Below are 16,529 nucleotides of genomic sequence, written 5' to 3'. Positions count from 1 at the left end.
ATCAATACAAGGTAATGCAAGATGAGGGGCGTGGGAGAGCGAGCTGAGAAAGCTCGTCCCTAACCGTTCGTCACCCCCCATGTCACCTACTCTACCCTTGCCCCTACCCCGTATTTACACTTTGCAAATTTACAAATTCGTCTCTACCCGTCTTGTCTTTCCCATCTCTCCCCTCATCCAAATTCGTCATCAATCCCTCCTAAGGAGGAAGAGATGGAATAAACACAGTCTCCCCACGTCAAGATGCGTCTTTACCTTCCAAACATTTGCAAAGCATGGTGTGGAGTCCTATCACCTCCGTGAGCGGATGCGGATGGTGCGAAGAGATTTTCTCCTATCTATCCTTCTAATTGACATTAACACAGTTACACTACCCGGGGTCTTGCCCTGCCAATCCATTGGCCACTTTACACTATGTGGTTCTAACAACCAATTCCCATTGCACATACTGTGGTGCCTCCAAATTTTGGGGTCTCACTCCCCCAATTTTTCTCCGCTGTGCCCTCGCACAATTTCGGGGCTGGGTCGTGTGGCTCTCCTAACAGGTCCTACTTACCTGCGCATCTCCGCCACTGAACGTCGCCACCCGAGCTTGCCTAGCTCCTTCACCCTAACCTACCTTGGGGAAGGCCCTCCTGGCTCTCTCACCCCACTACTGCCCTCCTTGGCATCGGGCAACCCGGGTCCTTCCCTTGGATCCTCGGGCCCCACTAAACTCTAACCTGGCTCCCAGAGCCTACCCGGCCGACAGACTACCAGTGGCGGAGTGCTCAACCAACCATATGCAATAACAGGCCACACGCCCAGCCATTCCATACACTTATGCACCCATCCAAGCAGTACTCTGCTACTTTCCGCACCACAGATGTCAATATCCAACCAAAATTTACCTACTCCCTCTACCTAACTTTAAACTACCCTCCCCGGGTACTCGTGAAGGGGTCCATCCTTCCCCCATCCACTCCTTCCACCATGCACTCCACTCCACTCATCCCACAATACTCACTCCACACCATTTATTCCACACACCATTTATTCCAGACCATCTATTCCCTTGCACTCTATGCAAGGCAGTCACTCAATACACAATGACACACATCCTCAATACTCCATTCATACACTTTTACACACACACACATCCTTCCCGAGCATTGCCTCATGCGCTCAAATTTTCCCACGCTCACCACAAAGATTCTCATTCCACATGGTGATTTCCACAATTACACACACACAGCATCATTTAAGCTATGTACTCCCTTCTAATATTAGTGCTCCCTGTCATCCCTTATACTACGCACATCCCACGTCATTATCAACCAACTACTCTACTCTACGTCCCCACTACTTGTACAATGTCGCTACTTAAATCTCGGTCACCTATGGTCATCTCTAGATCCTAACATTATCCAAGCCCACCCTGGCTAGTTTGTACTGCCAATCCCCATAAACCTATAGCTCCTTTGCCCAAATGGATGTGAGGGATGGTAGAGCTACCATCCCTCTACACCGTATACCATTCGCCATCAATATCACTATCAATACTCGCCCACTATATTGAGCCTCTCGGTGCGAATACATTTTCATCACAGCTCGGCTTCGAAAAGCCGGCCATGTGTGCGGATGGTCAGTCTCCTGTAGGTTGGGGCCGTCCGGCATTTTCGACTCTGGGGAGGAGGCATACTTGGTCCAAGGTTCCATGGTCCATCCCGGCGCGGACCCTTGCAGTCTCCGGCCCGATGACCCAACCTCGCCCGGTCGGAGCGCCGCGCCCGCCAGGGGGCGAAGGTTCAACCTGGCCTTTCTCCCCCGGAATCGTGCCGGTCGCCGCTACGGCGCGGCACCGACCATACAGAGCGGAGCCCGGCCCGAATCGTGCATGGCGCTCCTTGCAGGAGCAACGCAGCAATGATCCCCGCCGGCCCCCGCAGCACACAAAACGCACCACACCCCGAGAGCTCGCGTCGGCTACCCGTCAGCCTAACCGCTGCCCGGTCAGCGTCGATGCTCGAGTCGCCTTCTCACATCCACACGCGACTCTTTCCCATACTCACACATCCCATACACTCCCTTACAACACACTCTCACGCACATTCTTGTGCACTCATTCTCCTCGCACACTCTATCACACACTCCTCGGTTACACACCTCTCCTGCGCACACCCTGGCGCACTCCCCTCCGTTACGTACTCCGTAACACTCGTGGGTGTGCACTCTGTTGCACACCCAATCACGCGCTCCAATGTGCATCCCCGCACACGCTCCTCATCCATCCCCGCACACGCTCCTCATCCATCTCACTCTCCGTGTCACACTCTTCCAACCCACACTCTGTACCGCATTCATCACACATACACTTTGATGTGCATTCACTCTCGCACTCAGTAACACACTCGCGCTCCGGCGCCATTCGCACACGCATGCCATTCGCTTTCACACCGCGCACCACGGACCTTCTACGAGCGCCCGGGTTACGCCGGGATCCCAAGCGCGCGAAAAATCCTCTCGCACCAAACATTTTCGTGCCATACACCACCCTACTCACCTTGGCGCTTCCTCTTCTTCGCTCCTCCACCACCTGCCAACTTTCCATTTGGTTATGCAGCACGACATCACGATGTGAACACGGACTTTGGGCATATTCCATTTCTTCCTTCAACGAGTGCTTTTCTAAGTCCGCCGTCTCTTCCGCCCCAATTTCCACTATTTCTTTGATTTTAATTTCTTTTTCCTTGTTAATCTCGACGACCGCTGGCGCTAATAAAATCTAATTTTCTAATTCTGCGGTCGTCGGCTTCCCCATACCCCGGGTCGCGATTTCTATCCCGGTCCACCTGGCTGTGCTTTGCTCAACTTCGCTTTTCCCGCATTCCTCTAGTCGCGTTCCTCTAGTCGCGCTACCTCGTCGCGTACCCGTGTGCTTTCCCCGCTTGACCTGCGGTCAATGTCCTTCCCCAATGCTTTTATCTGGCCACCCACTCTGTCCTCAAACCCCGTTAACCCGTCCTTCACTCCCTCCATTTGGTTCTCCCGGGCAGCCATTCTGTTTTCAAACCCCGTTATCCCTTTGTTCATTTGGCTACTGACGTCCTCCAATTGGGCCCCTAATTTACTTTCTAACCCCCCAATTTGACATCCCAATTGCTCCCCCATTCTATTTTCCATTCCCTCACTATCGGCCCTCATTTCTCCCATCTCTTTCCTCAAATTGTTTAACCCGTCTTTCATCTGGCCACCCATTTCTCTTCGCTCCCGGGTGGATTTATCACTTTGGGCGTCCAGCTTTGCCATCATCTGGATCATAAAGACCCGCATGTACTCTGGCATCTCGGGCTCGGCTGCCGCGGCCATGTGCGAGGCGCTGCCATTTTGTTCGACTGCAACCCCCACAACCGCACCTTCATTCCTTTCCTCCTCCATCTCTCCCAATTGTTCTTCCCTGGGGTCCTGGGTTGATTCTAGCCCTTCCTCTACCTCCTCATTTACCCCCACCGGCATCCGATCGCCTTGGTTATCCATGGCATGATTTAATTTAGATCTTTTAATAAAAATTTCGGCTGCTCGTAATTTTGACCAGATTTTTCAAAAGATTACAAATTTGGTTCGGGTCCAAATCCCACTCCTGACACCAATTGTTACGGATCTCAAACGTCGGCCTTTTCCCCTTACCAAGAGGGGGTTAATCCCCTTGTCTGTTACTGACCGACGTGATCCTGAAGTTACCCCGTTCCTTCCAGTCGGTATTAGGTAGGGTTGCTGGTCAATTTGGTCCTATTACCTAATTACCAACACCGACCGTGAAGCAAGGAGATAACCTCCCACCCGAGCCACAGCGTTAGTGGATACGCCGAGCGAAGCGAGCCGCGACTTGGGCCGTTAACAATGACTAGACCCGATTCTGAGCGGTTCCTATCGTGCCACGTTTACCCAATGGTAAAAAAGACGAATGCGATCGGACAAGAGGAAACCAGAGTATAGGAAGAACAAAGATGGGTTTTTTAATTATTTACAAGAAGGAGAAGAGGAAACAAAAGAATGTACAGGATAGGAAGAGGAAGAAGCAGAACACAGGGCAGCCTTAAAACAGTCTTACTTTAATACCCAGGACAAACATACACACTCACACGGGGATTGTAGATGGTCACCGGCTTGTCCAGGCTCCAGTCGGTTCCATTCCAGGCTCCAGTCCAGGCTCTGGTCCAGCGGCGAAACCCGGCATGCAGCTCCGCGTATGGTTGAACGCGACCGGACCTTATATAACGGGGGGAAGCTGGTGTCCTGCACGTATGTAATAGATGCACACTCGTGCCAAACATCCCCTCTCTCTCCCCAATGTCCTCTTTAACAAGCGCCGCCGTATCTCTCCTTCAAGTCCTTTGATCAGCGCCGTGTGCACGCGAGTCCTTAACAAGCGCTGCCGTATCTCTTCGACAAGCGCGCCTCCGTCAAGTCCTCCAAGTAGTTCTCTTAACAGCGCCAGCGAGTGAGTCCTCTAAGTCCTTTGAAATGCGCTCTCTCCGATAAGTCCTCTTTAACAAGCGCCGCCGTATCTCTCCTTCAAGTCCTTTGATCAGCGCCATGTGCACGCGAGTCCTTAACAAGCGCTGCCGTATCTCTTCGACAAGCGTGCCTCCGACATGTCCTTTAAGAATGCCAACCTTCCACTCGAGTGCTTCGCGAGAGTCCTGTGAAAGGGCTTTGCGTTCGCGCTTATGTAACTCGACCAGCGATCACTCCGCGAGCCAAAAAGCCATGCCTGTTGGCGATGTCACCTCAGCCCTGGTTGGCTGGTGAGGGCTTACCGGCCACGCCTTTGATGACTGGATGACGTGGCCACACCTTCTTCTTGGCGTTCCGCCCCCTTTTTCCGGGCCTTACCGCATGGCTTATGGCGGCGTCTGGACGGAATCTCAGCGAGGCTGCGAACGCTGCTGGCAGAGGTGCGTGACAATTGGGAGGGGCCATAGGCAGACTGGAGGGCGCGTAATGGCGTCGCTTGGAGAGGGAGGTTCCAAAATGGACGGAATGGGGCCTACTTCTTATTTGATTGACACAATGCAGATTCAACTATTGGAAACACGGCCTTATCTAAAACACATATTAATGAAATAAGTGAAGTCCTATGGTGGCCTACGTGTTGCTTGTGGCCTATCTAGGGGTGCTGCCTTTAACCTTTAATGATGTTGAATTTATTTACAAGTGTGGGTTCTCAAAACCGCAACCATATATATATATATATATATATATATATATATATATATATATATATATATATATATATATATATATATATATATATATATATATATATATATATATATACACATATACATACATACATACATACATACATACATACATACATACATACATACATACATACATACATACATATATATAATTCCAGTGGAAGCCGAAAAAACGAATTTTCAGTCCTCATGTTCAAGTTGCATACAGATAAACTATCACATATAAAGGGAGGGGCACTTCATGCCTCCCTTTGATTATTCAGGACGAAATAAAATACTTCAAAAAGTAAGAATAAAAAAATTATTCAACCCAGATGGGTCTCAAACCTACAACCCCCAGTTTGGGAGTCTGATGCCTTATTCGTTAGGCCATTAATCCAGCACATTAGATTTGGGTAATAATATTTTGAAGAGTTATAAAGTGTGTATACATTTTACATATTTATATATATATATATATTTATATTTATATATATTTAATTTTAAAGCAAAAACTAGAGCACTTCGGTGGAATTTTTTCAAAAGCCATTAACTAGACATATTGGCCGATGCATATTCCAGGCTTCAGCTAGTTTCAATGTATAGCCCTTGAGATATGAGCGCCAACACATTTTGGGCGGAGGAACGGACAGACAGACACCAATGTGATTTTGAGGGTTTTCTAAATAAAACTCAAGAATGCAGAAATGGACGTTGCTGAAATTTGGAACTTGGTCATCCAGTTTGGAGGTACGGCCTCATCTAGGCAGGGTCTTGGTGGTACCATACACCCTCCACTTCTTAATGATTGTCTTGACTGTGCTTCAAGGGATATTGAAGGTCTTTGAAATATTGTTATACCCATCCACTGATATGTGCCTTTCCACAACTTTACCCCAGAGGTCTTTCGAAAGCTCCTTTGTGCTCATGGTTGAGTCTTTGCTGTGAAATGCACTACCCAACAGAGAAAACCAATAGGAACAGCTGATTTTCTTCTGAAATAATAAGAATCACTATGGTTTAACACAGATGGAGGGCAATTAACTTAGTGTGTGATTTTGAAGGTGATTGGCTACACCTGAGCTAATTTACAAAATTTCTATTTCAAGGTGGGTGAACACCTGTCCAACCAAGATATTCTAGTTCTGAAATTTGTTTAATTTGTTTTTCACTTGAAAGTTGTGGGGTTGCAATGTGTAAATAAAGGTGGGAAAAGTCTGATTGAATGCATATTAATTCCAGACTACACAGCAGAAAAAGGTGTAAAATTTGAAAGGGGTGCAGACTTTCTATAGGCACCGTATGCAGGTGTGTATAGAGACCATTGGGTCCATATTCTGCAGTTGTCCGAAGGTGTATACTTGATCTCAATATTATTGGAGTTTCCTGTGATGAGGCCGATCATCACAAGGTCTTTCACATCACAGGCAGGATCGGTGGGTGGTCTGTTTGTTTTTACCGTCTCTTCTCCAATATTGCTCCCTCTGCTATATTCGTCCTCTGACACTCCCCAACAACTCCAGGATCTATATGTGGTGGGCCACGTGAAAAGGGGAAAAGGGGGGGCTTATGGGTGTTCCTTGGGTAAACTGACTTTTCATCGTTTTCTGACCACCCGTAAGCCCCCTTTTTACGTGGCGTGCCACATATGTTCTTCCAGTAACCCCCTTCTGGTTAAATTTTTTAAATCCAAAGGTGACTGCCCACATCAACTCCTCTCTTCTCTCATTCATGCAACCGCGTTCCAGAGGCCATGCTTTCCCACTTCCAGAGGCCATACACCCTTCCCTCCATGGCTTCAAGCAGGCAGTGAACCACTACCACCACGTCATCCACCACCTGACCGATGATCTTTCCTACCCACATTAACCCTTCATATCCCAATCTGCATACTTTCTTACTTGCTGCTTTCAGTGTTTCTTTCCACCCAGATGGGTCTCAAACCTACAACCCCCAGTTTTGAGTCTGACTAGATAAAAGCACAAAAACATGTATATTGAACTCCAACTCGATCTCGATCTCGATCTCGATCTCTCTCTCTCTCTCTGTCTCTGTCTCTTTCTTTCACTCTCACTCTCACTCTCTCATTCTCTCACTTTTCTGTTCATTTATTCCATCGATTGTTGTGCCCAATTGTTGCCATGCTACTCCACTGTCATTTGTGCCTTTTTCTTCCATGAGCTTCATTCTTGTAGTCTCGGGATAAATGCACATAATGGATGCTTCCTTTTGTTGGTCATTCACATTATGATTGAACACAACCACAGGAAATTCTTTCTCACAAACCTAAATCCAAATTCTCATGACTTGGACCAAAATTCGAAATCCATTGACCATTAAAGTATACAGTCCTCTAATAATAAAATCCAAAATATCTAGTCTGACTCCTGCTTCACAAAGCTGTCCATTGTAGTGACCTTATTTGCTGACCAGACTGTGCTACTTTCCCATTCAGGTCTGATATCTGCTATGGTTGCTATTGTTGATAAAATGGGCAAAATTTCATGCTGGATAGATCCAGATAGCATGAGGAGAACAGTATATGATGAACGTGGCATGAGGATTACGAATGGATGAAATACGGGTAGTTTGAAGGTGAATTTGCCTCAAAATGTGTTCTTCTTCTGTGGTTTTTACCGGAGTGGTGGTGCTTTCGTAACTCATGTTCACAAAGGTTGGCTTCAATTTTGAGTGTCATTTGAAAAGCCAAGTATTAATATCGTACATTCGGTCAATACCCTTCAAACTCAAGTTCATTCTCACCCTGACAAATTTTCTACCGAGGGTCATATTCTCTGGCAACATGCTGCTTATTTGAGGCAGAGCCAGGTTTTTATTAATATAACAAATGTTTCATATGAGTTGCAATGTAAACAATTAAATTCACATGAAATTCAAGTACATCAAACAGCCATGGGGCAAAAGATGCTCAAAAATTGCTCAAAATCCCATTCCTTTTACAACATTGAATAAAGAAAAGCAAAATCGGTGCAAACAAATGTGAGAGTGGATTATTATACAGTCGACGATGACATCAAATACAAACAACCTGGGATCCCAACATCTTGACCAATGTGCCCAGAGAGGCCCTCCAAACACACCCAACGTTTTGGTGGCACTCTTCAGCATTCCTACATCAGCAATGTAGCTCATGATACTGGGATCCCAAGTTCGAATCTCATTGACTCTGTTGATTTTTCTTTTGTGTATTATAATGTCCTTTTGATTTGTGTAACAGTGCAGTGATGTCTCTTTTTATCATTGGCCTGCATATAATATTTTTGAAGCTCTTTCATGAGCTTTATATCACTTAAAAAAATAAGCATTAAAAATGACATCTACATCTGTCATCAAATACAACTTGCAAGTTTTTCAATGTTTCGCATGATCTTATCATGGTGAAACCAACTTGTTGTAAAAGTGTAAAGCCTTGAATGAAAATCTAAAATGGGGGTTTGAATTTGAGGCAAATGTTTGTTGATTTCACCCCACTCCTTGAAGGTCTTGGGTTCTTGGGGCGATAGCTCTGCTATGCCTATTGGGCCTTACATGGATCTTCGGCCTGCTGTTTATCGACAAGGCAACACTGGTGATGGCCTACCTCTTCACAATTTTCAACTCCTTCCAAGGAATGTTTATTTACATTTTCCACTGCGCCCTGCAAAAGAAGGTACGTATGGGTAATCTTCCAGCATGTCCTCAGAAATAGTTTGGATTGAATGTAACATCATGACAGTAAAATATAATCTAGAAAACCCATCTTGTTTGTTTACTTTGTGCACTTGCCACATTTGGCGCCATCGGACTTGTGGAAAATTAATCGAGGGAATTTAAAATACAACGGTCCAGGGATACAGATGTCCAACAATAGTGGCATCAGGTATGATTTTCCTCTGTAAACATAAATTGGTAGAAAGTGTAATAGGCTTTGATGAAGAAAGGTCAATCGCAGTCACCACCAGAAAGACAGCTTCAATTAAAGGGAACTTATCATTTCATTGAGAACAACTTGTCTACGTTGGTGGCCTTCATAAATTAATGCTTTTGTTCTTACCTTCGGAAAGAAATGCATGTGCTCTGCCTGATGCTGCTGTGAAAGGTTTATTATTCAGATGATCAAATATATATCTAGCAAGCTCGTGGTTTTTGCTGCATTTCTGGGATTGATACAGTGAATGCGTTTTTATTGTAAGGAGAGATGACATTTTACAAAATGAATATATTGTCGCATCAGACGGCCTCCATTAACATGGCCGTCTGCACAGGGATATTTTGTCGCATGTATGGCCGAACAGTTTATAATTACTGCTTTTCCTTCAATTAGACTACTATTTACCAATCCCTAAGGTCGCCCAAATGAATCTAAATTGATGGCACACGCACAGGAGGCAGATGGATCAAACACGTTTCTTACCTTTTAAAAGGTTTATTTATAAAGAATATGGGGGAAAAGGGTGGACAGGACAAACAGTTCTGAACAAACCAAGTGAGACAAAAACACAAAGAGGGAGTATGGAATATGCAAACTTGTATACAAGGATGAGAAATAAATAAAACCCCAACCCACACTAGGTGCCACGATCACACTTTTATTGGAATAGAATAATGCAGGCGAGGCATTTCCTTTGGCGATGCGTGGAGTGCAGGCGATGGGATAGCTCGGGAACAGTGTCCACATTTCAGAGAGCCGTTCTCCCTGAGGAACGACGAAACAGCTAGCAACAAAACAGAGCTTGCGACAAAGTGAGCCAGCGACAAATTTAGCCAATGACGAAATAAGCCAGCGACTAAGTGAGCCAAAGAAAAGTAATGCAGAGACAGCAGAGAATGACATTCTTTGCGACCAAAATGTTCCACCCCCTTTGGACATGTGTCCAAAACCTGCCCTCTTGACCCTCTCTATAGGTGTTTCTTCTTCACCTTCCAAACCTCCTGCATGCCGGGAGCTCTCCAGTGCCATTCTTCTCTACCCCTCGTCATCCTTCTGGGAAGAGTCCTCCTCTAAGCCCTACCACCCATTGGGTGGCCCCAATAAAAAGAAATCTTTCCCTCCTTGCGGGTCCTAGAGCGCATTATGCTACCATAGCAATATTTCTGCAGGGCACTCAAGGTGTGCCAGCAACCACTTTCTGGTGAAACTGCCAAAATCGAAAATTACTGTTCACCTTCACTCTTTCATTCTCCCATCTGGAAACTCCCACAATCTCTTCAACCCCATTCTTCCCTCCAGGTCTTTAAAAAGGCTATTCACCACCATCTTATATCTTCTCCCATCCAAAACCATGATGTTTTTCTACCACCATTAATCCACCCCAAACCCATTCCTTAAAATTCCGTTTTCTTTCCTGAAAGTCCGTGTAGTGTCCATCTTGTTTGACACATGTACCCTGCCCCTGCCCCAGCCCTCTTCCAAAAATCTACTGATGTCCCTGTTCCATATTGTTGTTGGGCTTCCCTCTCTCACCACTCTTGTCCATAGCTCCCTTTGTTATATGATCTATGTGCTATCTCTCATAAGAGCCTCAACAATGAATGTAGTGAAATTATACCAAGGTGAACCCAGGGTGTGTTCGCTACAGAAGGGGCGTCTATAAGACCCGGGACAACCGGGGCGCGCAGACACTCCAGCGGAACTCACTGTGACATAGTCCTGTAGTTTGAATGGTATGTACGCCCCTAAATGCTGCGCTGACTGTCCTCTCTGTTGGACCATTGCTATATTGAATCGACCATTGCTCATGAAATACTCTGATTTTAATGCCTGTTGCATGCATGTATTCTTACAGGATGTACTACAGATCTAAATGATATTAAACCTACCCAGAGGTCAAGTCGTGTCTGAGCTTGATTTTCACGACATTTAATATCATTTAGATCGCCGGAATGGCTGACCACAAGATGATCGTGGTACCGATTCTCGGAGCCGACCCTCAAGCTGAGGGATCAGCATCGGAGTTCACTCACTGGCTCAAAACGCTGGAGAATTACTTTGCCGCTCACGAAACAGAGCCCACCGCAGCGATAAAGCTGTCCGTGTTACAGTCGAAGGTCTATCACACCGTTTTCCGGAACATTTCTCGATTTGGGACGTACGCTACGGCTCTAGCCGGCTGAAGCGCCTCTACGTAAAGACACGGAGCGCTGTGCACGGCCGGCATCAACTCTCTCAGCGGCGACAGCAACCATCTGAATCGATCGATCGCTTCGCGCAGGAGTTGCGCTACCTGTTGGCAGACTGCGTGCAGGACGTCCGGACCCACGAGCAAGTGCAGGACGACTTGCTCCGAGATTCATTCATCTCCGGAATTAATTCTGGAGTTTTGCGGCTCCGGCTCCTGGAGGTCGCGGATCTGACATTTACAGAGGCACTACGGCTGGCACGCGTATACACAGATGCCCGAGAACAATCCACCGCATATGATCACCCACGAGTCGTGGCGGGGACCTCGCAACTCGCGCGACCGGAGAGGGCTACCGCCGAGGATACGGAGGAGGACCCGACCACTACGGCCGAGTCTCTGGGAGCTCCTGAAGCGGACTCCGCTTCCGGCCTCACTGCTGCCGCCGCTGCCCGGCCACGGCCTGACCGGTATGCAAAATGTTATTTTTGCGGGAATCGGCAGCACCCTCGCTCTGAATGCCCGGCCCGGGAGGCTACATGCCACCTGTGCTCCACCAAGGGCCATTTTGCAAAGGTCTGCAGGAAGGCCGCTCGGGGCACGCGTCCCCGCGCGACCTTGAATGGGCTCATCGCGGAGCCAACGGATCGAGCGCCGGACGGGGCGCCTCACTCGGCTTTGAAGAGCCACTCTCCTTCTCGCGGGCCTCTGGCTACACGCCCGACCTTGGTGAGATACACCGGGCCGCCGAAACAAATGGCACGAACGCGACCGGCCACAGCGCGACCGACCTTGACTGGCGTTCGAACGCCTACTTCAAACAAGCAACATGCTCCTGCTTTGGAAACTCCTCTCGATGTGCGGCAAACGCAGCACGAGACTCGAGCCCCATCTGACGGCGGCTTTTACGAATTACATGCACCCACTTTGGCATATGAATCTGCAGACGGCAGAGATCTTTCTCACGTGACGCGAGCGCCATCTGGCGGCGGCTCTTACGAATTACATGCACCCACTTTGGCATATGAATCTGCAGACGGCAAAGATCTTTCTCACGTGACTCGAGCGCCATCTGGCGGCTGCTCTTACGACCTACACACACCCACTCTGGCAAATGAAACTGCTGATGAGCCAACTGACTTCAATGCTCCTGCTGAGGCCCAACCTGCCGACGCTGCCCGAAGGATTGCAGCCGGCGTGGGATCCACCCGCGAGGCGCGATCTTCTCGCCCGGCCGGTATAATACCTGCCGGGTCTGCCGGCCTTGCGCAGGCCATCATTCCGCTCACGGTCGCGGGCGTTTTTGCGCAAGCTTTGATAGACACGAGGTCCACGGATAGTTTTATCGATCAGCGACTCGTGCATCAACATGGGTGGCCGGTTCTCGGGACAACCCGCCGGATCTTCATGGCCTCTCAGGGACTTCGGTTGAGCACAAAAGGGGCGTGTCGATTGAAACTTGTGATAAAGGGACGCACGTTCCCGGACGTGTATCTCATGGTATTACCTGCTTTATGCGCTGACGTTCTGTTAGGACTTGATTTCCTTAAGCGGCATGGACGTTTGGAAATAGACTTCGGTGGGCCGGACACGCTCGCTGTGTGCGCCCTCGCTCAAATGGACATGGAGCCTCTCTCACTGTTCCCCAACCTGACCACTGATTGTACCCCTGTAGCCGTCAAATCGCGGCGCTACTCTCGCGCGGACGCGCAATTCATTGCGGAAGAAACGGCCCTGCTCTTAAAGGACGGTATTATAGAACACAGTAGGTCACCGTGGCGGGCCCAAGTCTTAGTGGTGCGGAGTGAGGCCCACCGCCGGCGCATGGTAATCGACTATTCGCAGACGATTAATCGTTTTACACAGCTGGATGCCTACCCCTTACCGGGGATGGACGCCCTGGTACGCCAGGTGGCTCTGTATTCCGTTTATAGCACTCTCGATCTGCGTAGTGCGTATCATCAAGTCCCCATCTCTAGGGCTGATCGCGTCTTTACAGCCTTTGAATCGGGTCAGCGGTTGTACCAGTTCACGAGACTTCCCTTTGGGGTAACTAACGGAGTCTCTTGTTTTCAGAGGGCTATGGATGACCTCGTTGCGAAGGAGAATTTGACCGATGTCTTTGTCTATCTGGACAATCTTACGGTTTGTGGGTATGACCAGGAGCATCACGACACTAATCTGAAACGCTTCCTTGAGGTCGCGCGGAAATATCGCCTACCCATGAATGCGGCTAAGTGTCGATACTCTCTACGCACGGTAGACCTTTTGGGGTACACCGTGACCCATGGCTCCGTCTCTCCGGATAAGGAGCGTCTGCGCCCTTTGCTCGATATGGCTCCGCCTAGCGATCGGGCTTCGCTGAAACGCGCTTTAGGGCTGTTCGCCCACTACTCAAAGTGGGTGCAAAATTTCTCCGCGAAGCTCCGCCCCCTCGTGGCCTGCGACACTTTCCCCATAGGCCCGGCCGCCCTGGCAGCCTTCGAGGGCCTTAAAGTCGACATCGCTGGCGCCGCTGTCGCGACGATTGACGAGTGCCTCTTTCGTTTTGGAGAGTGATGCCTCGGATCATGCGATAGCGGCGACTCTCTCCCAAGGAGGCCGCCCTGTGGCTTTCTTCTCGCGGACTCTCACCTCCGCCGAGCGGAGGCATTCGTCTGTCGAAAAGGAAGCGTACGCGATCGTCGAATCAATTCGGCGATGGCGGCCGTATCTGCTTGGGCGGAGTTTCCAAATCATCACGGACCAACAGAGTGTTGCGTTTATGTACGACACCTTACATGCTCAGCGCATTAAGAATGAGAAAATCACCCGTTGGCGTATCGAACTCGCCGACTTCTGCTACACCATCAAATACCGCCCGGGGAAGGATAACCTGGTCGCTGACGCCTTATCGAGGCCGGCCACTTGCGCGGGGTTTGTAACTTTGGAGGGGCTGCGCACTTTGCACGGCACTATGTGTCATCCCGGGGTAACGCGCTTCGCGCATTTTGTGCGCGAGGGCAATCTGCCGTACTCGATTGAGGACATCCGCCGCATCTGCCGTGATTGCGCGATCTGTACGAAACTCAAACCGCGTTTTTATAACCCTCCTATGGGGACACTCGTTAGGGCTACTAGACCGTGGGAGCGCTTGGCGATGGACTTCAAAGGGCCGCTGCCAATGTCGAGCAACTCTCGCTATCTGCTCACTATCGTCGATGAGTATTCCCGATTCCCCTTTGCTTACACGTGCGGGGATATGTCGGCTGCCACGGTTATTCGGTGCCTGCAGAATTTGTTTTCTATGTTCGGGTATCCAGCCTACGTGCATACCGATCGGGGTGCGGTGTTCCTGTCCCAGGAGGTGAGGGGCTACTTGCTCCAGCATAATGTCGCTTCGAGCTACACCACCCCGTACCGGCCCCAAGCGAATGGGCAGATCGAAAGCTTTAATGGGATTATATGGAGGGCCGTCATGCTAAGCCTTCGGACCCTCGGCCGAGGCCTCGATAAATGGGCGTGGTCACTACCTGCCGCTCTAAACTCGATCCGGGCTCTCCTATGTACTGCCACCAACCAGACTCCTCACGAACGACTGTTCCACCACCCTAGAAGCTCCGGCAGTATCCAATCTTTACCCAGCTGGCTCGCTGAACCGGGGCCCGCCTATCTCAAACGAGCGGTTCGCGCTAGCAAGTACGACCCCCTTGTTGACAAGGTGCAGGTCCTCCAGGCTAATCCCGAGCATGCTCGCGTGTTAACGGTGGATGGCCGCGAGTCTACCGTCTCCGTACGCCATCTCGCCCCATGTGGGGACGACGACAGGGATATCGACGAACCCGTCTACGAGTCTATGGACTCTACCGAAGCTTCCCCTATGGAACTACCACCGTTACTCCCGTCGTCCCCCACTCCCGTGCCCGAAGGCGCAGGGGCGCCCCCTCCGACTCCCACCTCCGGCGGCTATTCCGACGCGGGGGACTCCGGGCTTGGGGACGCCGTGCCCGGTAGATTCCGAACACGAACTGGCAGGGAAGTTCGCCGCCCCGACCGCTACGGGTGGACCGACTGACGTGGATTGACGTGACCCATTCGTTTATTGCTGATGCTTGCTTGCAACCTGCCGAGCGGCAGTATAGTTCTAACGGCGGGGAGAATGTAGTGAAATTATACCAAGGTGAACCCAGGGTGTGTTCGCTACAGAAGGGGCGTCTATAAGACCCGGGACAACCGGGGCGCGCGGACACTCCAGCGGAACTCACTGTGACATAGTCCTGTAGTTTGAATGGTATGTACGCCCCTAAATGCTGCGCTGACTGTCCTCTCTGTTGGACCATTGCTCATGAAATACTCTGATTTTAATGCCTGTTGCATGCATGTATTCTTACAGGATGTACTACAGATCTAAATGATATTAAACCTACCCAGAGGTCAAGTCGTGTCTGACTTGATTTTCACGACAATGAATACAAAAAAAAATGTGGGACAAGGGTTACAAACTGACAACAGAGTGATAAAGACAGGCTGACAGTTATTAGACAAACCACAGACAGGATTCGAAAGACAAGTTAAGACAAGTAGTGCTATATTCAAAGTAAACCATCCCATGTCAAAATAAATAAATGACACATCCTCCACTTTGCAGCACAAGGACACTAAATTGGGATGGAGTGGTGTGCAATAATTGATTGATTAATTGATTAATTACATAATTGAAATAAATAAATAATAATCGCAAAAAAATTAATTTCTTAAGCAAATGGCTCATAGCATACCTAAACCACCAATGTTTCATCCAAATCTGTAACTTTTTGGAAATTAATTAATGAGGTAATTAATCGGAAAAATAAATAATTAATCGATTAATTGATTAATCAATAAATCAAAAATACCTTTTACAGCCAATTCACTTGTTGTTTACAAAGATCAGCTTCCAAGCTCAAACGGTGCCTGAGATATTGCCCATATGAGAAAGAAAACAAATAAGTAATTAATAAATCGACAATAATCAAGTAATTAATCAATTAATTGATGAATCAAAAAATGAAAAATTAAATTTTTGCCAAAGCACTATTGTACCAAAATTTCAGCTTCCTAGCTGAAAGAATGGCTAAGATATCTGGACAAACAAGTCGTGCAGCGCCTGGTGATGGAATAGGGTGAGGCGGAGTACAAAAACAAGAAAGCAAACAGAGTGGAAACT

At 48.5% G+C, this 16,529-nt stretch overlaps 1 protein-coding gene across 13 annotated transcripts in view; it reads left to right on the top strand.

Annotated features, from left to right (window-relative positions):
• LOC137421571 (adhesion G protein-coupled receptor L2) overlaps positions 1–16,529 on the top strand; it is a 638,565-nt gene that overhangs the window by 554,202 nt on the left and 67,834 nt on the right. For all 13 annotated transcript variants that reach the window (XM_068107767.2, XM_078771230.1, XM_068107766.2 and 10 more), the window contains one exon: positions 8,727–8,895. In XM_068107767.2, the coding sequence (XP_067963868.2) occupies positions 8,727–8,895 (169 nt within the window). The remainder of the gene's footprint in view (positions 1–8,726; positions 8,896–16,529) is intronic.

This window comes from Myxine glutinosa, chromosome 2 (genome assembly GCF_964187855.1).
Source record: "Myxine glutinosa chromosome 2, kmMyxGlut1.1, whole genome shotgun sequence".
Lineage (NCBI taxonomy): Eukaryota > Metazoa > Chordata > Myxini > Myxiniformes > Myxinidae > Myxine > Myxine glutinosa.
Note: the sequence above shows the minus strand (reverse complement) of the source record. Positions and strands in the feature narration are given on the sequence as shown.